The sequence below is a fragment of the Molothrus ater genome, chromosome 4, assembly GCF_012460135.2.
Source record: "Molothrus ater isolate BHLD 08-10-18 breed brown headed cowbird chromosome 4, BPBGC_Mater_1.1, whole genome shotgun sequence".
NCBI classification, from domain to species: Eukaryota; Metazoa; Chordata; class Aves; order Passeriformes; family Icteridae; genus Molothrus; species Molothrus ater.
The window spans coordinates 71,741,658-71,766,431 of record NC_050481.2 but is presented as its reverse complement, the minus strand read 5'-3'; the positions used below and the strand labels follow the sequence as shown (position 1 = coordinate 71,766,431).

Sequence of the window (24,774 nt, the reverse complement as noted above, 5' to 3'; positions counted from 1 at the left end):
GGGGGGGACTGGGGAATGCCCCAAATTCTCCATGAATTTGTCAATTCTCTAAAATTGCCATGGGGAAGAAAGGGACAAGGGAAGAAGAGAAGAATCCCTGCCATGGGAAGGACACAGAACAAGGGAGGGAGAGAGAGGAACACCTCAAATCCCTGCCATGGGAAGGGCATGGGGTGAGGGAGGGAGAGGGGGACATTTCTGCCCCTGTCACTGGTGCCACCTGTGAGCTGGGACTGGCTCCTTTACCTGCAGTTTGTTCACCATTTCTTCAAACATCTTCCTGGCCTCGGGGCTGTGGGGCTCCTTGAAGTAGTCCACAATGCCCACCTGCACCACGATGGACTTGAGGTTCCTGCACACACCTGGGGGCACAGACAGCACCTGGATCTCCTCCCCTGGGCCAGCAGGGAGCCCAGAGCCCACCCTGAGCTCCCCAAGGCCCCCTGTGTGTGGGGACTCCTCTCCCTGAGGATGGAGGAGGCCTGGCCAGGGGACCATGGGCTGTGAGATGGCTCCTGGCTGCCCTGCCCTGTCACTATCATTGCCTTCTTTGCCCAGGATTTCTCTCCTGAGAAGCTGAGAGGCCTCAGAAACGAAATGCAAATAATAATAATTATCTGATTGCTTGGAATGTGCTCTGGAGGCTGCTCACCAACAGGTGCACCTTTGATTGGTTCCATGTGAATTGTGTTGACTTAATGACCAATCCCAGTCCAGCTGTGTGGGACTCTCTGGTCAGCCACAAGATTTTATTATTCATTCTTGTCTAGCCTTCTGATGTATCCTTTCTATTTCTTTAGTAGAGTTTTAGCATATAATATAATATAATATAATATAATATAATATAATATAATATAATATAATATAATATAATATAATATAATATAATATAATATAATATAATATAATGTAATAATGTAATAATGTAATAATATAATATAATATAATATAATATAATATAATATAATAATGTAATAATGTAGTATAATATAATATAATATAATATAATATAATATAATAATGTAATAATGTAGTATAATATAATATAATATAATGTTATATTATATTATATTATATTATATTATATTATATTATATTATATTATATTATATTATATTATATTATATTATATTAATCATATCATATAAAATAATAAATCAGCCTTCTGAGAACATGGAGTCAAATTCTCATCTCTCACCTCGTCCTGAGGACCTCACACCACCACACCATCCCAAACTGGTGTCCTCCCTCTCCCCTGGGCCCCCTTGCCTCTGCCACCCACAGGGGTGGGCTCCAGCATTGCAGCCATGGCCACCCGAGCTGTGGCCTCCAGGACGGGCCCTCCTGGGGCTCTGCACCTCCTGCCCTGGCCAATGCCTTCAGCCAAGGACTCAAGTGTGTCACAAACATTGGGATTGGTTACCCTGGGGCCATGGAGGGAGCGTCTCCGCCCTCCCCGTGGCCCAAGGCAAGATCAGCTCCCCCTGGCCCATCCCTGGTGGGGGATGCTGGATGCCCAGAGCTCCCAGCACGTCCCAGTACTCACTGTTGAAGTGCAGCAGGGCCTTGGGGGTCACCGGCGTGGAGGTGAGCACCAGCATCTCCAGCCCCTTGAGCCCCTCCCGGCACACCTCAGCTGCCACCTCCTGGTTGATCTCGGCCACGTGGTCCAGCTCCAGCACCTGCAGCCTCATGCAGTTCCGGGCTGGGGGACACAGCCATCGTCAGCGCCACGGGGAGGGGACAGGGGCTGGGGGCACCAGGAGCACCCACGGGGCTTGGGCTGGGTGGGCTTCTGCACAGAGACCCCAGGGAGCACCTCCCTGCCCACAGCAAGGGCCCTGTCCTTGTCCCTGCAGAGCAGGAGGGGGTGGTGGTGCCTGGGGAGGGCTGGAGTCCCTGTGGTGTCCAGAGAACGCCTGGAGGTGCCCTGGGCTGGTGACACGGTGGGCATTGGGCATGGGGGGGGGTGGTGGTCCAGAGACCTTTTCCAAGCCCAGTGACCCATTCTGTGACCCGTGATCCTGAGTGCTGGGCTGGGGACAGGCTGGGCCTGGGGCACAGGGTGGGTTGGTGGCCCCAGAGCCCCTCCCCAGACCAGTGACCCATTGTGTGACCCGTGATCCTGAGTGCTGGGCTGGGGACAGGCTGAGCATGGGGCACAGGGTGGGTTGATGGCCCAGAGCCCGTCCCTACCCCAGTGGCCCATGATCCCGAGTGCTGGGCTGGGGACAGGGTGTGTTGGTGACCCCAGAGCCCCTCCCCAGCCCAGTGACCCATTCTGTGACCCATGATCCTGAGTTCCCTGGGCTGGGGACAGGCTGAGCATTGGGCACAGGGTGTGTTGATGGCCCAGAGCCCGTCCCTACCCCAGTGACCCATGATCCTGAGTGCTGGGCCTGGGGCACAGGGTGTGTTGGTGACCCCACAGCTCCCTCCCTACCCCAGTGACCCATGATCCTGAGTGCTGGGCCTGGGGCACAGGGTGTGTTGGTGACCCCAGAGCCCGTCCCTACCCCAGTGACCCATGATCCCGAGTGCTGGGCCTGGGGCACAGGGTGTGTTGGTGACCCCAGAGCCCCTCCCTACCCCAGTGACCCATGGTCCCATCAGTCCTACCTAGGGAGGCCAGTCCCTGCAGGCCGCAGCCGGCGCCGCCGACGCCGAGCGCGCGCAGGTGGGGCCAGCAGCGCCCGATCATCTGCAGGCAGCGGTTGCTGAAGCGGGTGGGCTGCTGGCTGGGGACACAGGGACAACAGCTGGGGTGGCACGGCCGCCCCCAGGCACTGCCCGGAGGGGCTGCACCCAGAGCTCTCCCGCCCCAGCACCCGGGGGTCACCCTGGGTGTCCCCACGTGGGCGCTGCCCGGGCTGTGGTGGCATTGGGACAGGGCAGCTCCGTGTGCCCAGCACCCAAACCTTGCCCAGAGCACCTGGGGCTGCCCCTGGAGCCCTGGCAGTGCCTGGGCTGGACACTGGGGCACCCTGGCACAGGGAGAGGTGTCCCTGCCATGGCAGGGGTGGCACTGGGTGGTGTTTAAGGTTTCTTCCAACCCATTCCAGGGTTCTGTGATTCCACCCTTGGACACCCAAATCAGGCCCTGAACTCTGTTGCTTGCAGGGATCAAAGCAGCAGCAGGGCCTGGGCTCTGGCTCAGGTGGAGAAGCCACATGCCATGTGCTGCTCCCCCAGGGCACACAGGAGCCACCAGGCTGTGACACCCGGGGGTCACATCCCCTGGGGGGTGACATCCCCTGAGCCCTGACATCCCCTGGATGTGGCATCCCCTGGGGGTGACATCTCCTGGGGGTGACATCCCCTGGGGGTGACATCCTCTGGGGGTGACATCCCCTGAGCCCTGACATCCCCTGGATGTGGCATCTCCTGGGGGTGACATCCTCTGGGGATGACATCTCCTGGGGGTGACATCCTCTGGGGGTGACATCCCCTGAGCCCTGACATCCCCTGGGGGTGACATCTCCTGAGCACTGACATCCCCTGAGCACTGACATCCCCTGGGGGTGACATCCCCTGGGGGTGACATCCCCTGGGGGTGACATCCCCTGAGCACTGACATCCCCTGGGGGTGACATCCCCTGAGCACTGACATCCCCTGGGGGGTGACATCCCCTGAGCCCTGACATCCCCTGGATGTGGCATCTCCTGGGGGTGACATCCTCTGGGGGTGACATCCCCTGAGCCCTGACATCCCCTGAGCACTGACATCCCCTGGGGGTGACATCCTCTAGGGGTGACATCTCCTGGGGGTGACATCCTCTAGGGGTGACATCTCCTGGGGGTGACATCTCCTGGGGGTGACATCCCCTGGATGTGGCATCCCCTGGGGGTGACATCCCCTGAGCACTGACATCCACTGAGGGTGACATCCTCTGGGGGTGACATCCCCTGGGGGTGACATCCCCTGGGGGTGACATCCTCTGGGGGTGACATCCCCTGAGCACTGACATCCTCTGGGGGTGACATCCCCTGGGGGTGACATCCCCTGGATGTGGCATCCCCTGAGCACTGACATCCTCTGGGGGTGACATCCTCTGGGGGTGACATCCCCTGAGCACTGACATGCTCTGGGGGTGACATCTCCTGGGGGTGACATCCTCTGGGGGTGACATCCCCTGGGGGTGACATCCCCTGAGCACTGACATCCCCTGGGGGTGACATCCCCTGGGGGTGACACGGCCATGCACAGTGCCCAGGGACTGTCCTGAGGCACAGAGCTGTGTCCTGCTGTGTGAGCCATCAGCTCCTGAGCACCCAGACACTGTGGGGTGCAGATGAGGCTCCAGCAGCATCTCCCCAAAATGCTTTCCCAAACTGAGAGCAGCTGCTGTGCCCCCCCAGCAGTGTCACCCTCTCAACAACAGCCAGGCCCTCCAGGGCTGCTGCTGCTGCTGCTGCTGCTGAGCAGGGAGAGCTCAGCCAGGCCTTTGATGCTCAGTGCCACCAAGCCCAGCACAGATCCCTCTCATCTGGATGTCAGCAGCCTCCCTGGAACACTCCAGCTCAGCAGGGAGGTGCAGACACCCAGCACTCCCAGTTTGCACAGGGAGGGATGGAACGAGCTCCTGAAGCACGGCCTGGGCTCCAGGACTGCTCCTCATCCCCTGAGCAAAGCAGGTTCTGGCAGAACCTTTCCAGCTCAGTGGTGCCCCTCACACTCAGCATGGTCTCCTTCTAACCCAAGTGCCCCCCTGGCAGTGCCCAAGGCCAGGCTGGAGTGCCTTGGGGCACCCTGGGACAGGGAGAGGTGTCCCTGCCATGGCAGGGGTGGCACTGGGTGGCTCCCTCCCCACCCAGCCCATTCCCAGGCCTTACCAGGGATGCAGAGGTGCGACCTGCAGGGAGATGATGTCCCTGCAGCCTGCGCCCAGGGCCCAGATCACTTCATGGCCCACGGGGTCCGTGGAGCTCCTGCAACAACACAGGGGACACGTGGTGGCCCCAGCAGCGGCAGTGCCACCCCTGGGCTGGGGCTGCATCCCCCAGGAGCACCCAGGGGTGCCAGTCTGGGCATTATTTACAGCCCAGGAGCACCCAGGGGTGCCAGTCTGGGCATTATTTACAGCCCAGGAGCACCCAGGGGTGCCAGTCTGGGCATTATTTACAGCCCAGGAGCATCAGGGGTGCCAGTCTGGGCATTATTTACAGCCCAGGAGCATCAGGGGTGCCAGTCTGGGCATTATTTACAGCCCAGGAGCACCCAGGGGTGCCAGTCTGGGCATTATTTACAGCCCAGGAGCTGCCTGGAGCAGCCAGCCCAGCAGGACCCTGTGCAGGAGGGCTGGAGCATTCCCACCTGGAATGGTGCAGGGCAGGAGGGGGGGAGAGGGGCAGCAGGGAGGAAGGGGAGGTTGAACATGGAAGGTTCTGGAGGGGAAGAGGGGCAGCAGGGATGGAGAGGTTGAACATGGAAGGTTCTGGAGGTGAAGAGGGGTAGCAGGGATGGAGAGGTTGAACATGGAAGGTTCTGGAGGGGAAGAGGGGTAGCAGGGATGGAGAGGTTGAACATGGAAGGTTCTGGAGGTGAAGAGGGGCAGCAGCGATGGGGAGGTTGAACATGGAAGGTTCTGGAGGGGAAGACGGGCAGCAGGGAGGAAGGGGAGGCTGAACATGGAAGGTTCTGGAGGTGAAGAGGGGCAGCAGCGATGGGGAGGTTGAACATGGAAGGTTCTGGAGGTGCACCTTCCACATGCAAGGTGACAAGTGACTGGCTGGGGCTGCCAGGCCGTGTGTCCCTGCAGGGACAGAGCCTGTCCCCGTCCCTGCAGTCACACGGCGTTGCTGTCCCTTGCCACCTCCTGGCTGGGATGGGGACAGTGCCAGGCCTGGAAGGACCCCCCAGCCAGGGGCAGGGGCTGCTCCGTGGCCTCTGTCCCTGCTCTGTGGCTGTGCCACCGTGGCTGTAGGTGGCTCTCGGCCAAATGTCCCTGCAGGGGTTTGCTGTGGCTCCTCCTTGGTGTCCTTGGAGGTACCAGGAGGGGCCCCCTGGGTCCTGGGCAGCACTGGGGCAGGTGTGGGTTGGTCGTGAGCTGGGGTGGAGCCCAGCTCTGGGGAGAGGTGCCAGAGAGCACCACCCTGCTGCCACCAGCCCAAACAGTCCCCAGGCTGTGCCACCACACCAGGAACCTCCCAGGGACCGAGGCTGTGCTTCCCAAGTCTAAATGTCCCACTTCAGAACTAAAAATAAGGCTGGGTGTTATCTGGAGTGCCTCACACCTCAGTGCTGGAGCAGGGTGCCAAGAGCAGCAGGTTAATCAGAGCGTGAGTCACAGGCACGGCTCAGGATGTGCCAGGAGAGCTCAGGCTCACTCTGCTGCCCTGGGAACAGCCAAAGGAGCAGCCCTGGAGTCCAACCTGGCAGCTCTGGGCTGTCTCCTGTCTCGTGGTGTGGGTCAGAGCCAGCTCTGAGCTCCTGGGGCCACACCAGGGGAGTGGCTGGATGTGCTTTCCCACCTGGAGGATTCTCTGTCCTGGCTGCATGAGGAGCAGGTGGAACAGACACCAAGGCTGAGGTGGTTGTCTGCAGGTGCAGCAGGGCCAGGAGGCTGGAGGGAAGGCCAATCCTGTCTCCACAGGTGGCCAAAACTAAGGAGTGGCCAGTGATGCCCTCCAGGACCTGTGACCTCCTCCAGGGTCATTGTGAGTCCTGTGTCCTTGACCTCAGGCAAGGTGTCCAAGCTGAATCTTAGCTCTCCCTGGGCAGAGCCGCTCCTCCCTCCCAGGAGAGAGGGACCCCGAGCCTCTTCTCTCCACTAGGATCCTTCATCAGGGGGGACAGCCAGGTGGGACCCCACTGGGCACCTCCTCCTCACCCTCCTCTGCCACAAAGTGGTGCCTCCTTGCCAGGCCCCCGGCCCATCCAGCCAGGATGAGATCAGTAATGGGGTGGTGGGAATGGAGCTGGAAGTGAAACACCTGCATGGGAGCAGCCTGGAGGGATGGGAGCTGCAGGGACAGCTGCCACTGGGGACACTGGGGACCCTGGGGACCCTGGGGCTGCCATGGACAGGCAGGTCCTTGCAGCTGGGCAGGTGGGCTATGCTCTGCCAGGGAGTGGGGGTGATCCCTGCACCACATCCCATGGTGTCCCCAGCCCTGTCCCTGTGCTCTGCCAGGGAACAGGGGTGATCTCAGCACACCCTGTGGTGTCCCCAGCCCTGTCCCCTGGTGTCCCCATCCCTGTCCCCCAGCGTTCCCAGCCCCATCCCCATGGGTGTTCCCAGCCCTGTCCCCATGGTGTCCCCAGCCCCATCCCCATGGTGTTCCCATCCCTGTCCCCATTGTGTCCCCAGCCCCATCCCCATGGGTGTTCCCATCCCTGTCCCCATGGTGTCCCCAGCCCTGTCCCCTGGTGTCCCCATCCCTGTCCCCTGGTGTCCCCAGCCCCATCCCCATGGGTGTCCCCAGCCCCATCCCCATGGTGTTCCCATCCCTGTCCCCCTGGTGCCCCCCGCCCCATCCCCATGGTGCTCCCATCCCTGTCCCCATGGTGTCCCCAGCCCCAGCCCCATGGTGTCCCCAGCCCTGTCCCCTGGTGCTCCCAGCCCCATCCCCATGGTGTCCCCAGCCCCATCCCCCTGGCGTCCCCAGCCCCATCCCCATGGGTGTCCCCAGCCCCATCCCCATGGTGCCCCCAGCCCCATCCCCATGGTGCTCCCATCCCTGTCCCCATGGTGTCCCCAGCCCCATCCCCATGGTGTCCCCAGCCCCATCCCCTGGTGCCCCCAGCCCCATCCCCATGGGTGTTCCCAGCCCTGTCCCCTGGTGTCCCCATCCCTGTCCCCTGGTGCTCCCAGCCCTGTCCCCTGGTGTCCCCAGCCCCATCCCCATGGTGTCCCCAGCCCTGTCCCCATTGTGTCCCCAGCCCCATCCCCCTGGTGCCCCCAGCCCCATCCCCCTGGTGCCCCCACCCCATCCCCATGGTGTCCCCAGCCCTGTCCCACTCTGTGGTGGCACGGGGCCATGCTCACCGGTAGGTGACGGCCTGCAGGGCGCGGCAGTAGCAGCTGGCCAGCCAGAGCGAGCGGTCGGTCAGCACGTTGGGGCAGTGCGAGATGCGCAGGATCAGCAGGTTGCTGCCCGTGGCCTTCAGCAGCGACTCCAGCCCCGCTTCCAGGCAGCCCCTGCCAGCACAGAGCCAGCATCGGGCACAGGAGCCCTGCCCACCCTGCCTGTGACCCGCCCAGGAGGGGGACACGGCCCACGGGCACCCCTGGCTCCAGGACACCCCAATCCCACAGCAGATTTGTCGTGGAAATGTTGGGGCTCAGGGAGCTGCAGCAGCGGCCCTGAGGAGCAGCAGCTCCAGCTGTGGGAGGGGGACACAGGGACAGGGGGACACGGGGACAGGGGACACGGGGACACAGGGACAGGGGGACACAGAGACAAGGGGACAGGGGGACAGGGGGACACAGGGACAGGGGGACACGGGGACAGGGGGACACAGGGACAGGGGGACACGGGACACGGGGACACGGGACACGGGGACACAGAGATAGGGGGACACGGGGACAGGGGACACGGGGACAGGGGGACAGGAGACACAGGGACAGGGGACATGGGGACAGGGGGACACAGGGACACAGGGACAGGGGGACACAGAGACAAGGGGACAGGGAACACGGGGACAGGGGGACATGGGGACACAGAGATAGGGGGACACGGGGACAGGGGACACAGGGACAGGAGACACAGGGACAGGGGACATGGGGACACAGAGACAGGGTGACACGGGGACAGAGGACACGGGGACACAGAGACAGGGGGACACGGGGACAGAGGACACGGGGACACAGAGACAGGGGGACACGGGGACAGGAGACACAGGGACAGGGGACATGGGGACACAGAGACAGGGGGACACAGAGATAGGGGACACAGGGACAGAGGGACAGAGGGACACAGAGACAGGGGGACATGGGGACAGGAGACACAGGGACAGGGGACATGGGGACACACAGACAGGGGGACACGGGGACAGAGGACACGGGGACAGGGGGACCTGGGGACAGAGGACACGGGGACAGGGGACACGGGGACATGGGGACAGGGGGACCCAAGGACAGGGGGACACAGGGACAGAGGGACACAGGGACTCACCGTGTGCTCTTCATGTAATCCTCCTTGCTCTCCTTCTTGCCCCGCTGGCGCGGCTTCAAGTTTTGGAGGGTGAGGGAATGCATCTGGGTGCACCACTGGGACAGCATGGCCAGGAACTGGGGCACAGGGGTGGCAGTCACTCCCAGGGACACCCCAGCACGTCCCACACCACCCACCCCTGGCTGTGCACACACGTGGCAGAAACGGGTGGAGATGCACACACGAGGCCATGGCAGAGCATGTGCCACAAATTCATGGGCATGACCACAAATTCATGGGCATGACCACAAACTCATGGGCGTGACCACAAAACCATGGGTGTGACCACAAACTCATGGGTGTGACCACAAACTCATGGGTGTGACCACAAAACCATGGGTATGACCACAAATTCATGGGCGTGACCACAAAAGCACATGCAAGCCTGCGCTGGTGTGAGCTCCTGTCCTCCAGCATTCACTGCAACACCTCCAGCACCAGAGCAAGCACCCACCTGTGTCCCCCGTGACCGCAATGGCACAACCATCCCAGCCACCAGGGAGATGCTCACCCAGCTTTACCCTTCTGGAAGAAAGGCCGTGCCCCAGGTGGTGCCACCCCCTCCCCAGTACCTTGGAGGAGACCCTGGCATTCTCCAGCAGCACCCGCGTCCACACGGCCGGGTGCCGGGCCACGAACTTCCAGTCCTTGCACACCTCGGCCGCGCGCAGCAGGGTCTTGGTGTCCAGGTAGGTGAAGATGCAGAAGAGAGCCGCCCTCATCTTGAGGATCTCGGGGCTGATCACCTCGCTGCAGTGGCCAGGGCTGCCCCGCTCCAGCCGGCACACCTTGCCCCCGGCCCCCTCGGGCCTGCCCGCGGGACACACAGCGTCCGTGGCCACTGGGGAGAGCAGCGGGTCAGGGAGGCTCCATCCCCGGCTGGGGGAAGCTCCATCCCTGTGCCACGGCTTCAGCTGCCCCAGCCTTCACCTCCCAGCCCCAGGACCCTCAGTGCTCTCATCTCCTTCACCTCCCAGCCCCAAAGACCCCGTGTGCTCTCACCCCCTTCACCTCCCGGCCCCAAACACCCTCAGTGCTCTCACCCCCTTCACCTCCCAGCCCCAGGACCCTCAGTGCTCTCACCTCCTTCACCTCCCAGCCCCAGGACCCTCAGTGCTCTCACCCCCTTCACCTCCCAGCCCCAAACACCCCCTGTGCTCTCTCTCCCGTCCCCTCCCGGCCCCAGGACCCTCTTTGCTCTCACCAGTCAGGCGGCAGCCACCAGGCGGTCGGGCCAGGGCAGATCCCGGTCCCTCGGGCTCCCAGGCCTCGGCCTCGGACTCGGTGGTGCGGGAGCCCACGTCGGACACGTCGCCCTCCTCGCCCTCGGTGCTGTTGCGGTAGGGCCGGCGGTGCCAGTTCTGGATGGCCTGGCGCCGCAGCCCCGAGCCCCGCGCCTCCCGGGCCGGGTACGGGGGGCCCTCGGCCGTGTCATCCGTGGGACACGGCTCCGCGCTGTCGCTGTCGTAGCAGCCCGAGCTCTGCGACACCGCCTTGGCCCGGCTCGAGGCCCTGCGGACGGGATTGTTGTGCTGGGATGTCGGGATTTGCCCCAGATACCCCGGGATTGTTGTGCTGTGATGTCAGGGTTTGCCTCAGACACCCCGGGATTGTTGTGCTGGGATGTTGGGGTTTGCCCCAGATACCCCGGGATTGTTGTGCTGGGATGTAGGGGTTTGTCTCAGACACCCCGGGATTGTTGTGCTGGGATGTCGGGGTTTGTCTCAGATACCCCAGGATTGTTGTGCTGGGATGTCGGGGTTTGTCTCAGACACCCCAGGATTGCTGTGTTGGGATGTCGGGGTTTGTCTCAGACACCCCGGGATTGTTGTGCTGGGATGTTGGGGTTTGTCTCAGACACCCCGGGATTGCTGTGCTGGGATGTTGGGGTTTGTCTCAGACACCCCGGGTTTCTCCCTGAACATTCCTTCCCCAGGTGTGTCAGTCACCTCTCCTTTCCCCTCCCTGGCCCCTGCCGAGCACTGTCTGTCAGTCCTGGCATTCCAGAGTGATTGGCAGAATTCAAAAGATGCTCCCTACCCCTGGGGGGCATTGGGCCATCCAGGTGTCCTTTGTCCCTTGAGATCTCCTTCTGTGTCCCTGCTTGGTGGCTCCCTGCCCCTTCCCTCCCCTCTCCCCGGGGTTCAAAGGAGCAGCAGCCACGGGCTCAGGGAGTTCTGTGGGAGCTGGTGCTGCATTCAGAGGCCTGAGGGCCAGAATAAAGCTCTGGATCCAAACCCTCCATCAGAACCAACTCCTTTCCTTCACCATCGCCTCAAAGCTTCTCCACAGAGGGAAACCCCAGGAGCAGCCCCTGTTATGGGGGGAAGCTCCATCCCAGCACCACCAGAGCTCCTGCAGGCCTGGACTTGTCTCCATGTGCCCAGCTGCAGCACCCAGGCAGGCAAAAGTGTCTGTGGGGTGAAACACCACACACCCAGCCAGCCAAAAGTGTCTGTGGGGTGAAACACCACACACCCAGGCAGGCAAAAGTGTCTGTGGGGTGAAACACCACACACCCAGGCAGGCAAAAGTGTCTGTGGGGTGAAACACCACACACCCAGGCAGGCAAAAGTGTCTGTGGGGTGAAACACCACACACCCAGCCAGCCAAAAGTGTCCCTGGGGTGAAACACCACACACCCAGGCAGGCAAAAGTGTCTGTGGGGTGAAACACCACACACCCAGGCAGCCAAAAGTGTCTGTGGGGTGAAACACCACACACCCAGGCAGCCAAAAGTGTCTATGGGGTGAAACACCACAGTGCTGCTATTTGGTCAGGCAGCAGTGGCCAGACAAGCTCAGGCACGTCCCGTCCGGCTATATTGGCAATTATTCCAGTAGGGGATGTCCCAGCTCAGGGCTCGCCGGGCGTGCACCCCTACCCACCATCCCGTTAAAATCCCGTTAAAATCCTGTTAAAATCCAGTTACAATCCCTAAAATCCTGTTAAAATCCAGTTACAATCCCGTTTCAACGCCGTTGCAATCCCGGAGGGTGGGGCTGGGCACTCACCCGGTGCTGGAGGAGGAGCGCTGGTTGGCCACGCCGCCGTAGGGACCGTGCACGGCCACCGCCGGGCCCGGGTGCCGCTCTCTCTGCGGGGACAGGGGACAAGAGGGGCCAACGTGGCACTCCCAGCGAGGGAGGGCACCCCGCTCGCCCACCGGTGCCAGCTGCCTTTGGGGGCCCCCCTCCCCCAGCGCCACGGGAACACCGACCCACGGGAAACAGCTTCTCTTTGGGACCCCCGGGATTATCCATTCCCCACGGGAAGGGGATGGGGTCCCTACAGAGCCCCGCTTGGGCCCGGCACAGGAGACCCAGGGGCGCACTCCTGAGGCCAGGGTTGCGTTATGGAAGCCCCAGGCACATTCCCGAAGCAGAGAGTGAGCTCCCGAAGCAGAGGGGGAATTCCCGAAGCCCCCCCGGGCACATTCCCAAAGTCCCGGGCGCGCTCCTGAAGCCCCGGGCTCATTCCCGAGGGTGGATTCCCGAAGCCCCGGGCACATTCCCGAAGCCCCCCGGGTGCATTCCCGAAGCAGAAGGTGAATTCCCGAAGCAGAGGGTGAATTCCCGAGGCACCCCCCAAGCGCGCTCCCGAATCCCCCGGGCTGATCCCCGATGCCCCGGGCGCGCTCCCAAACCCCGGGCAAGCTCCCGAAGCCCCCCGGGCTCATTCCCGAAGCCTCGGGCTCATTCCCGAGGCCCATGGCACATTCTCAAAGCCCCCGGGCGCACTGCCGAAGCCCCGGGCTGATTCCCGAAGCCCCGGGCTGATTCCCGAATCCCCCGGGCTGATTCCCGAATCCCCCGGGCTGATTCCCGAAGCCCCCGGGCTGATTCCCGAAGCCCCTGGGCTGATTCCCAAAGCCCCCGGACTGATTCCCGAATCCCCCGGGCGCATTCCCGAATCCCCCGGGCTGATTCCCGAAGCCCCCGGGCTGATTCCCGAAGCCCCTGGGCTGATTCCCAAAGCCCCCGGACTGATTCCCGAATCCCCCGGGCGCATTCCCGAATCCCCCGGGCTGATTCCCGAATCCCCCGGGCTGATTCCCGAATCCCCCGGACTGATTCCCGAAGCCCCGGACGCTCTCCCCAAGCCCTGGGCTGATTCCCGAAGCCCCGGGCTGATTCCCGAATCCCCCGGGCTGATTCCCGAAGCCCCCGGGCTGATTCCCGAATCCCCCGGGCTGATTCCCGAATCCCGGGCGCGCTGCCGAGGCCGTGCCGTGCCTGTGCCCGCAGAGGTCCCGCTCGGGCGATGGCCTTGGTGGCCGGGGTGCCGCAGCGGCCCAGGCTGCCGTTGGGGGTGGTGCCGCAGCTGCTGCTGATGATCTGCAGCTGCTTCTCGGCGCGGTCGGCGCGGTCCAGCAGCTCCTCGATGAAGTGCTGCAGCCGCACCTTGGCGTTGGCCTCCCGCGCCGCCGTCTCCTTCAGGAACTGATCGATCTGCAGCACCTCCCTGCCACAGGGACACCCGGGCTGTCCGCGCGTCCCCGCGCCTTCATCCCCACCCCGCTCAGTGCCTGCAGCCCTGTGTGCAGCTGGGGCACACCTGGGCACACCTGGGCACACCTGAGCACACCTGGGCACACCTGGGCACACCTGAGCACACCTGGGCTGTTCCATCCCCACCCCGCTCAGTGCCTGCAGCCCAGTGTGCAGCTGGGGCACACCTGGGCACACCTGGGCTATTCCATCCCCAACCCGCTCAGTGCCTGCAGCCCTGTGTGCAGCTGGGGCACACCTGGGCACACCTGGGCACACCTGAGCACACCTGGGCACACCTGAGCACACCTGAGCACATCTGGGCTGTTCCATCCCCGCCCCACTCAGTGCCTGCAGCCCTGTGTGCAGCTGGGGCACACCTGAGCACACCTGGGCACACCTGGGCTGTTCCATCCCTGCCCCGCTCAGTGCCTGCAGCCCAGTGTGCAGCTGGGACCACACCTGAGCACACCTGGGCACACCTGGGCACACCTGGGCACACCTGGGCACACCTGGGCTGTTCCATCCCTGCCCCGCTCAGTGCCTGCAGCCCTGTGTGCAGCTGGGGCACACCTGAGCACACCTGGGCACACCTGAGCACACCTGGGCACAGCTGGGCTGTTCCATCCCCACCCCGCTCAGTGCCTGCAGCCCTGTGTGCAGCTGGGACACTCCTGAGCACACCTGAGCACACCTGAGCACACCTGGGCTGTTCCATCCCCACCCCGCTCAGCCCCTCCTGCTCTGTGTGCAGCTGGGACACACCTGGGCACACCTGGGCTGTTCCATCCCTGCCCCGCTCAGCTCCTCCAGCCCTGTGTGCAGCTGGGACACACCTGAGCACACTTGAGCACACCTGAGCACACCTGGGCACACCTGGGCTGTTCCATCCCCACCCTGCTCAGTGCCTGCAGCCCTGTGTGCAGCTGGGGCACACCTGGGCACACCTGGGCACATCTGAGCACACCTGGGCACACCTGGGCTGTTCAATCCCCGCCCCACTCAGTGCCTGCAGCCCAGTGCGCAGCTGGGACACACCTGGGCACACCTGGGCACACCTGGGCTGTTCCATCCCCACCCTGCTCAGTGCCTGCAGCCCTGTGTGCAGCTGGGGCACACCTGAGCACACCTGGGCACACCTGGGCACACCTGGGCACACCTGGGCTGTTCCATCCCCACCCTGCTCAGTGCCTGCAGCCCTGTGTGCAGCTGGGGCACACCTGAGCACACCTGGGCGCACCTGGGCTGTTCCATCCCCAGCCTGGTCCGGGTCTGTGCCCCTGGGCTGGGCTGGGGCAGGACAGGGATGGAGGGATGCTCCCAGCATGCAGGGGGTGTTGTTGTTTTGGGGGTGAGGTGACATCCCCAGCACCTCATCCGTCACTCCCAGGACTGGAATCAGCTCCTGAGCACGATGGAGCAGAGGGAAGAGGATGATGATGGTGTGACAGGGTGAGGGAGGAGGATGGCAGTGGCACCCTTAAACCCTGCTCAGCCCGGTGGTCGCAGGGCCCCGGCTCCCTCATTAACACATTAATTAGCAGGTGCTCGGGAGCTGTGAGCCTGCAGCACGGCTGTTTCCCCCAAACTGTGTGACAGCAGCTCCGTGACCCCAGCTGACCCCACCCAGCACAAACACCCACTGTCCTCATTTGCTCCCCAAAACCAGGGAGGCACACGGGGGCACAGGCACAGACACACCCGTGAGGCCACACGGCCCAAACACACGTGGCCATCACACCCCTGCACATGGATGTGCTCCAGGAACACCCAGGTGTGCACCAGGTACACACACACACACACACACACACACAGAGTGCCCTGTCCTGCCCCCCAGGAGAGCACAAATCCAGCACTCAGCGTGGCACACACACAGAACCAGGCACACATGGACAGGCATACACACATACACACACACACACACACACACAGAGTGCCCTGTCCTGCACCCCTGAGTGCCCCAGGAGAGCACAAAGCCAGCACTCAGCGTGGCACACACATAGAACCAGGCACACATGGACAGGCATACACACATACACACACACAGAGTGCCCTGTCCTGCACCCCTGAGTGCCCCAGGAGAGCACAAAGCCAGCACTCAGCGTGGCACACACACAGAACCAGGCACACATGGACAGGCATACACACACACACACACACAGAGTGCCCTGTCCTGCCCCCCAGGAGAGCACAAAGCCAGCACTCAGCGTGGCACACACATAGAACCAGGCACACACACAGCGTGGCACACACACAGACACAGCCAGGCACACATGGACAGGCATGCCCACACACACACACACACACATACAGAGTGCCCTGTCCTGCACACCTGAGTGCCCCAGGAGAGCACAAGCCAGAGCACAGCCCCAGGAGAGCACAAAGCCAGCACTCAGCGTGGCACACCCAGCCAGGCACACACACAGACACAGCCAGGCACACGTGGACTGGCACACACACTCTGGCACAGGTGCCCGGAGCAGCTGTGGCTGCCCCTGGATCCCTGGCAGTGCCCAAGGCCAGGCTGGACACTGGGGCTGGAGCTCCCTGGGGCAGTGGGAGGTGTCCCTGCCATGGCAGGGGTGGCACTGGGTGGGATTTAGGGTCCCTTCCCACCCAACCATGCCACGACCCCATAAGCACCCATGTGAACACAGCCCAGGCACAGCTGCTCACAGCTGCACTGCTGGTGGTGCACACACCCCCACAGAGCTGCTCACACCTCCCCTCAGCATCCAGGAAGCCCTGAAAAGGCACAAACCCAGCTCTGCACACCTGTCTGGGGCACACCTGACCTCGGACACTGGACCAGGCACACCTGGGCACACCAACCTGAGCAGAGAAACCCCAGCACACACACCTGGCCTTGGACAGGCACACCTGGGCACACCTGAGCACAGAAACCCCAGCACACACACCTGGCCTTGGACAGGCACACCTGGGCACACCTGAGCACAGAAACCCAAGCACACACACCTGACCAGGCACACCTAGCTCACACCTGAGCACAGAAACCCAAACACACACACCTGACCAGGCACACCTAGCTCACACCTGAGCACAGAAACCCAAGCACACACACCTGGCCTTGGACAGGCACACCTGGGCACACCTGAGCACAGAAACCCCAGCACACACACCTGGCCTTGGACAGGCACACCTGGGCACACCTGAGCACAGAAACCCAAGCACACAGCTGGCCTTGGACACCTGATCACACAGAGGTGACCCCAGAGCCCTGACTGTGCACACCTGGACACCAAACCTGATCACACACAGCTGACCCCAGACACCTGGACACAATGATCTGCCCAGAAGCACAAAGGGAAAGGAGGGGGCAGCTCTTCAGTGACACAATTCCCACTGCTGGCTATCAATTACCAATTAATCACCAATTAACTATCGATCAATTCCTCCCCAGCCTGCCGCTTGCAGGCAGAGCCTGGGAGCTCTGGGGGTGCTCTGGGAAGGATCCTGGAAGGGGCCCCAGGGGATTTGGAAGGCAAATGTGGAGCTGGGCAGCAGCTGTAAGGTGATGCCGATGGTTATCACCTGTGTCTCTCTCATTCCCATGGACTGGGTGGAAAAACACTCCTGGCAGAGAAAAGGGAGCCCAGAGCCAAAGGTTTCCCAGGAGGACAATGGCTTCATGGTGTCTGGGAGCTGGCAGGGCTGGGAAATGTCCCCACAGCGTTTTCAGAGAAGGCTTTACTGATTAAAATGATTTCTGATGACTTCCTCACATCCAGGAGAAAACCTCCTCCCACCACCAGCACTTCCCATGCTCTCCTGCAGCCTCACAAGGGATTTTGTCCCTTGGGATGGAGGACCTTGGGGGCTGCTGGGGACAGTTGAGGGGCAGGAGGGTTTCTCTGAGGAATGGGAGGTCCAGGAGGTAGTTTTGGGGCATAAACCCAGGGTTTTAGGTGGTAACATTGTCCAGGTTCCACCAAGAGGCATTTGACCCTCTATTTACCCTGTCTAGCTGTCTCCAGGCCCTGCTCCAGACTCATCCACGCTGGTGTCCTTAATTCCCTCACCACTCATCCCCAGGATGTCCCTGGACAGCACCCACGAGGCAGCCCCCAAACCCCTCAGTGCCTGTCCCACAGACATGTCCCCAAACCTGGAGGTGTCCTTACCCAGCCCCAGGTGACCCCGCTCCTCGCCCAGGCCGTCCCCCCATCCTGGGAGCTCTGCTCCTGAGCCAGGTCATTATTCTGGAGTCAAAGTCATTCACAAACGTGCAGAGGATGATGGGAATCAAAGCAATTCCTTCAGGAATCCCATCAGTGCTGCCAGCCCAGCACAGCTGTGCCTGCCCCCACAAACTCCTCACTGATTTGGGCCTCTCCAGATTTGCTCCAGCTCCTGAGGAGCGAGGTCTGGTTGCCTTGGACAGCACCAAGGGGCAGAATGACCCGGTGCTGGACTGGAGGGAAGCTCAGGAGCAGCCTTGGGGTGGGAAACCTGGGGTGGAAATGAGGGTGGCAGTGCCACAGGCTGAGCAGCAAATGGAGCTGGCACTGCTCGGGCTGCCCCACCCTCCCTCTGGGAGAAAAACCTGGAATTTGGCACGGCCGTGGCAGGGGGTGGGAACGAGGTGGGATTCAAGGTTCCCTCAGCCCAAACGAGCCTGTGGCTCGCTGATCCCCAGCCTGGCCATGTCCTGGGAGCACTGGTGGCCCTGGGACAAGGTCTGGCTCAGCATACCCAGCCATGGAGGGGCCCAGGTCTGTGTGGACACTGAGTGGGTGGGAGAAGATGCAGAACCTGATCAGGGAGGATGCTGATGGGCATCACCAAGGGGCTGGGCCTGAGCCCTGGCCCTGGGGTGGTGGTATTGGGCTCCTCTGAACTTAGGGAATTGTTTGGATTGGAAGAGACCTCAAAGCTCATCTCATTCCAACCCTACCATGGGCCAGGGACACCTTCCACTATTCCCCACTGCTCCAAACCCTGTCCAACCTGGCCTTGAACCCCTCCAGGGATGGAGCAGCCCCAGATTCTCCAGGACTCACTGCCAGGCGCCCCTTTCCTCCCACCCCGTGGTGGGGACAGGGACAAAGCACTCACTGCTGCTTCCGGGTGAGCTCCTGCTCCTTCTGCACCAGGTCCTGCTTGAGGGAGGCCAGCATCTCCACGCTGACGTCCACCTGGCGGGACAGCTCCGAGGCCCGGTCCTCCAGCTCCTGCTTCTCCCGGCTCAGCCGCAGGCTCTCCTGCTTGGCCTTCTCCAGCTCCGAGCTCTTGCGGTCCAGCTCCACCTGCAGCCGGCCCACCTGCGAGGCGATCTTCTGCTCCACCTCCTCCGTCAGCTTCTCCAGCCTCTTGTCCACCTCCAGCTTCTCGAAGGCGCGGATCTTGAGGCGGGCCAGGCCCTCCTCGTAGGCCGCGTCGGCGGCGGCGGGCGGGCCGGGCGCGGGCGCCACGGCCTTGCCGCGGGTGAAGATCTCGCTCAGCGGGATCTCGATCTCGTGCACATAGCGGGGCGACGGCGACGACGGCGGCACCGGCTCCAGCTCGTCGGCGGGGACCAGGTCGCAGGAGAAGCGCTGATCCTTGCCCTGGAAGGAGGTGCTCTCAAAGTAGTCCCTGCGGGCGGCCGGGGCCAGCAGGGCCGCGTCGGCGGCCAGCGGGAAGACGGCGGCGTCGCAGATGCTGTTGGTCTTGGAGAGCACGTAGAGGGTCTCGTAGGTGTGGTTGTACTCCAGGTGGGCGCGCAGCGAGGACAGGCTGCGGAAGCGCTTGTGCTCGCCGCAGCGCGGGCAGCGGTAGGGCAGGTCCAGCGAGGCCATCCCGCAGCTCTGCTCCCCGCCGCCGGGGCCCGCTCATGGCCTGGGGCTGCGGGGACACGCGGGGCCGGCCGGGCAGCCCCCGGCCGAGGGACAGGGCCGGCAGCTCCGCCGGGACATGGCGTGGGGACGGGGGGACGCGGCACTCCGGGGAGAGAGTCAGCATCGAGCGGTGCCGGGCGCTGGAAGAGATGGGGGTCAGTGATACCGGGCTGGGGGTCCCCAAAAATCCCTCCTTGGTCCTTCCTCTGGGTGCCCCCTGTGCCTCCATCCCAGCCTCCCGTGTTCCTCCCACCCACGTGCATCCCTTGGGAGGGCACACGGTGCTAAAGAGGGCGCAGAGCCCTGGGAATGTGCAGAACCCCTGGGAATGTGCAGAGCCCTGGGAAGATCCGGAGCCATTGGGAAGTTCCACAACCCTTATGAAGACCCACAGCTTTTGAGGAACTCCACAGCCCTTTTGGGAAGTTCCACAGCCCTTTTGGGAAGCTCCACAGCTTTTGGGAAGCTCCACAGCCCTTGGGAAGTTCCACAGCTCCTGACCTGAATGATCTTAGAGGGTTTTCCAGCCTTTCCAGCCTGAATGATCCTGTGGTTCTACAAACCCTTGGGAAGATCCATAACTGCTGGGAAGGCCTCCCAGCCCTTGTGAAGGTTCACAACCTGTTCTGGGGCAACCAGCCCCAGGAAGGTGCACAACTCATGGGAATCTCACTCCATCCACCCCCAGCTTGTCACAGGAGGTGGCAGGGGTGACCCTTTGGCTCTCTTGCCCAACAACCGCCCAATGAGCCCCTGCAGCATCAGGGGTCCCCAAGGGCCCCTTGTCCAACGCCAGGAGCAGGAGTTGGGATCCCCCTTCCCCAAGAGAAGGCCAACCCTCTCCTGCTGGATCAGCCCATGGAGCCTGGAATGGGATCCATCCCCTAGAGTTCTCACCCATCCCTGGGCTGTCTGATGCAGGGGACATGGTGGCCTCTCCTGCCTGGTGGGTGAAGGTCCCTGTGAGACCTGGTTCACCCCCCACTCACAAAATCCTCCACACGACATCAATGGGGAGAACCCACCCCTGTGAAAGGGGACAAGCCAGTGAAAATCCACCCCAGGAGGCTGCTGAGGTCCCCTCCAGCCTGGAGGCACAAACACACCCCAGGGCACAATACTTTCATTTTTCATTCATTTGTCATTTGAACATGAAAACTGTGATGCTTTTACCCCAGAACACCCAGGGCACCCGTGGGTGGCAGCAACCCCTGCTCATCCCTCTGCAATATCCCACAAAGGGGGATATATCCCACCACCCTAAAAGCCCTCAGGGCCCTCCTGCATCCCACAACCACCAGTTGGTGAGCCCTGAACTGGCACAGAACCTCCATCCACCCCTGCTGGTCCCAGGGCAGCATCCCTGGTGGCTCAGCATCCCCTCAGAGGAGCAACCAGGCCACGAGGCTGGGAAACCATTTTTTAAGGCAAAAATCAGCAAAGGCGAGAAATCCACGCCAGAAATAAACCCGGGATGAGCCGGGAGGGTGTGTGACCCGCTTGGCTGCGTTTTGGGGCCGTCACCAAACACACCCTCCCACATCAAGCCCAGCCGGGCCCCGAGCACCGGCCCGGCCCGGCCGGAACCCGAACCGCGGCGAGCACAAAGCACGGCCGGCAGCTCCGGGGGATGAGAAAGCGCTTTTCCAGCGCAGGGACGGGGAATGGTGCCGTGCTGCCGCGGGCCCGGGTCCCTGCCCGCCTCTCCCGGGGCACCCGAGCAGCCTCAGCCCGAATCTCCCGGCCGAAATCCACGGCGGCACCGGCCCGGGTGGATCGGGAAGCGCTCCTGGGGCTGGGCAGGTCCTACCCCGGCCGCAAACCTCGCCTCGCTCCCATCTCCACGGCAACGGCCGGGATTTGAGGGGATGGTTCGTGCAGTCGTTAGCACGCTAATAAACCCCACGGGCATCCGGAGCCGGGAAACGCCGCCGGGATTGCAGCATCCCCGGGCTGCTACCTGCCCTCCATCATGGAGCCTGCCTGCCTTCCCGGGCATTGTTCAACGCTCCTCTGCCCACCCAGCCCCGAATTACCACCGGCAGGCAGCTCCCTGCCTGGCTGGAGAGGGAGGGGATGGACAGGAGAGGTGTGGGGCTGCTGCGGGAGCGGGGCGATGCCGGGATGGATGGAGGGGGATGCCGGGGTGGATGGAGAGCGATGCCGGGGTGGATGGAGGGGGATGCTGGGGTGGATGGAGGGGGATGCCGGGGTGGATGATGATGCCGGGCTGGATGGATGGAGATGCCGGGCTGGATGGAGGACGCTGCCCGTGCCGCCGGTCCCCATCCCTCCCCGCGCTCCAGCAGGGTGGGAGCACCGCGGTGGGCGAGGGGCTGAGGCACAGAGGGCCCGGGGAGGTGGGCATGAAAATCCGGATGGTTTTTTTGCCCCCCCAGCCCCTGGAGCAGGGAGCGGCGGGTCCGTCCTCACAGCCTGGCAGCGGCTTTGTCCCCGCCGCGTCCCGCTGCTCCCGGGGGCCCGGGTGAGGAGCATCCTGGGGACGAGCCGCCGCCTCCCAGGGCACCATCGCCGCTCCATCCCATCCCCTGCCGCCCCGTACCTGCTTCTGGCCGCCGACCTCCGGCGCTGGGCTGCTCCGGCCAGGGCAGCACCTCTCCCGCTCGCCCGCGGGCCAGCCCCGAGCCGGGGGCTGCGGGGTGGGGGCCGGAGCCCGCACAGCCGCTCCGCCGCACAAAGGAGGCGGCTGCGGGCGGCTCAGCGCTGCGCCGGGGCGGGGGGATGCGGGGCACGGGGGATGCGGCCACGGGGATGCGGGGCACCGGGGATGCTCCCCGCGGCCAGCAGCTCCATGCCAGGCAGGCCCCGGGGAAGGAGGGAGGGAAGGAGGGAGGGAGGGTGGTGGCTGCGGGGTGGGGGGGAGGAGGAGGACGCGGAGGAGGAGGAGGAGGAAGGAAGCCGAGGCTGAAGGCCCCGGCGGGGTGCTGGGAGGGTTCTGGGCACCCTGGGGATGGCGGGTCCCCGGGGCGCTGGGGGCTCAGCACGGCGAGCGAGGATGCAGGGACGGAGGGAGGCGGAGGGCGAGCGCCGGCAGCCGCCTCCTCCCCTGCAGCCGGAGCCGGGGCTGCTCGCTGCCGGTTCCTCCCGCACAGCTCCCTCTGCCTGTCTCCCCACGAACACGGCGGGCCCGGCTGCCATGGCAGCCCCCGGCCCGGACCCCTGTGCCCCCCGCCCCTGGCAGCCCCTGGATCCCCTGTGCCCATTGCCCCTGGCAGCCCCTGGATCCCCTGTGCCCATCGCCCCTGGCAGCCCCTGGATCCCCTGTGCCCATCGCCCCTGGCAGCCCCAGCTGGGATCCCCCTGTGCCCCCCGCCCCTGGCAGCCCCTGGATCCCCTGTGCCCCCCGCCCCTGGCAGCCCCTGGATCCCCTGTGCCCATTGCCCCTGGCAGGCCCTGGATCCCCTGTGCCCCCCGCCCCTGGCAGCCCCTGGATCCCCTGTGCCCCCCGCCCCTGGCAGGCCCTGGATCCCCTGTGCCCACCGCCCCTGGCAGCCCCAGCTGGGATCCCCCTGTGCCCCCCGCCCCTGGCAGCCCCTGGATCCCCTGTGCCCACCGCCCCTGGCAGCCCCAGCTGGGATCCCCTGTGCCCATCGCCCCTGGCAGCCCCTGGATCCCCTGTGCCCATCGCCCCTGGCAGGCCCTGGATCCCCTGTGCCCATCGCCCCTGGCAGCCCAGGGATCCCCTGTGCCCCCCGCCCCTGGCAGCCCCTGGATCCCCTGTGCCCCCCGCCCCTGGCAGGCCCTGGATCCCCTGTGCCCATCGCCCCTGGCAGCCCAGGGATCCCCTGTGCCCATCGCCCCTGGCAGCCCCTGGATCCCCTGTGCCCATCGCCCCTGGCAGCCCAGGGATCCCCTGTGCCCCCCGCCCCTGGCACCCCCAGCTGGGATCCCCTGGGGCATCCTCCTGGGATTGCAGCACTGGTTTGGGGCCCAGCCTGGGCACCTGCACTGCTCCTGCCCCATCCCAGGCTGGGCACAGGTGCCAGGACACGGGCTTGGTGCCAGGACAGTCCCTGATCATCCTGTCCTCATCCCTGGCTTGATCCCCATTGAGTCCCTGAGTATTCTGCCTTGGTCCTGACTGTGTCCCTGACCATCCTGGCTTGGTCCTTGCCTTGGTCCTGGTCCAGTCTCTGCGTACCCTGGGCTGGTTTCCAGCTTGGTCCTGCTCTGGTCCCTGAATGCCCCAGTTTGGTCCCTGGGTGGTCCCCAAGCCCCTGCTCTGGTCCCAGTCCAGCCACCCTGGGGTCACCCTGGGCTGGTTCCCAGCTTGGTCCCGCTCTGCTCCAAGGCTGCCCTGGTTAATCCCTGCCTTGGTCCTGGCTCAGTCCTGAGCATCCCCTTTTGGCTCCATGCCCAGCTGGTCCCTGAGCGCTCTGGTTTAAGCCTGGCTTGGTCCTGATCCAGCTCCTGAGCCCCTCACGGCCTGGTGCCTGTGCCAAAGGCATCCAGCACTGCCATGTTCCTTCTCTGAGGTGGGCACGGGGTGGGCACAGGGGATGGCAATGCCAGGCCCAGGGTGCTGCTGACACAGGGGCAGGAGGGTGTCCCCATCCCCTGGGACCCAAGGTGACACTGCTGCTGTCCCCCCGCACGTGTGCCCAGTGCCAGCCCAGCCCAGAGCACCTGCCCCAGAGGCTGTGGGGTGGCTCTGAGGTGTATGGGGTGGCTCTGGGGTGTGTGGGGTGGCTCTGGGGTGTATGGGGTGGCTCTGGGGTGGCTCTGGGGTGTGTGGGGTGGCTCTGGGGTGTATGGGGTGGCTCTGGGGTGGCTCTGGGTGTGTGGGGTGGCTCTGGGGTGGCTCTGGAATGGCTCTGGGGTGTGTGGGGTGGCTCTGGGGTGTGTGGGGTGGCTCTGGGGTGGCTCTGGGGTGTGTGGGGTGGCTCTGAGGTGTATGGGGTGGCTCTGGGTGTGTGGGGTGGCTCTGGGGTGGCTGTGGGGTGGCTCTGGGTGTGTGGGGTGGCTCTGGGGTGGCTCTGGGGTGGCTCTGGAATAGCTCTGGGGTGTGTGGGGTGGCTCTGGGGTGGCTCTGGGGTGTGTGGGGTGGTTGTGGGGTGTGTGGGGTGGCTCTGGGGTGTGTGGGGCGGCTCTGGGGAGGCTCTGGGGAGGCTCTGGAATGGCTCTGGGGTGTGTGGGGTGGCTCTGGGGTGTGTGGGGTGGCTCTGGGGTGTGTGGGGTGGCTCTGGGGAGGCTCTGGGGAGGCTCTGGAATGGCTCTGGGCTGTGCCCCATCCCTCCCACCTCCCTGGCGGCGCTGCCAGAGGAGCAGAG

At 63.7% G+C, this 24,774-nt stretch overlaps 1 protein-coding gene across 1 annotated transcript in view; it reads right to left on the bottom strand.

Moving 5' to 3' along the window:
• FBXO41 (F-box protein 41) overlaps positions 1-22,547 on the bottom strand; it is a 28,468-nt gene extending 5,921 nt beyond the window's left edge. Inside the window, exons 1-12 of the mRNA XM_036383070.2 lie at positions 22,047-22,547; positions 18,723-19,623; positions 13,392-13,620; positions 12,171-12,253; positions 10,361-10,668; positions 9,729-9,997; positions 9,118-9,233; positions 7,989-8,141; positions 4,834-4,929; positions 2,620-2,738; positions 1,547-1,705; positions 247-362 (exon numbers count right to left, since the gene is read on the bottom strand). Coding sequence (XP_036238963.1) covers positions 247-362; positions 1,547-1,705; positions 2,620-2,738; positions 4,834-4,929; positions 7,989-8,141; positions 9,118-9,233; positions 9,729-9,997; positions 10,361-10,668; positions 12,171-12,253; positions 13,392-13,620; positions 18,723-19,444 — 2,370 coding nt within the window. The 5' untranslated portion in view covers positions 19,445-19,623; positions 22,047-22,547. The remainder of the gene's footprint in view (positions 1-246; positions 363-1,546; positions 1,706-2,619; positions 2,739-4,833; positions 4,930-7,988; positions 8,142-9,117; positions 9,234-9,728; positions 9,998-10,360; positions 10,669-12,170; positions 12,254-13,391; positions 13,621-18,722; positions 19,624-22,046) is intronic.
• Between the last annotated feature and the right edge of the window lie 2,227 nt (positions 22,548-24,774).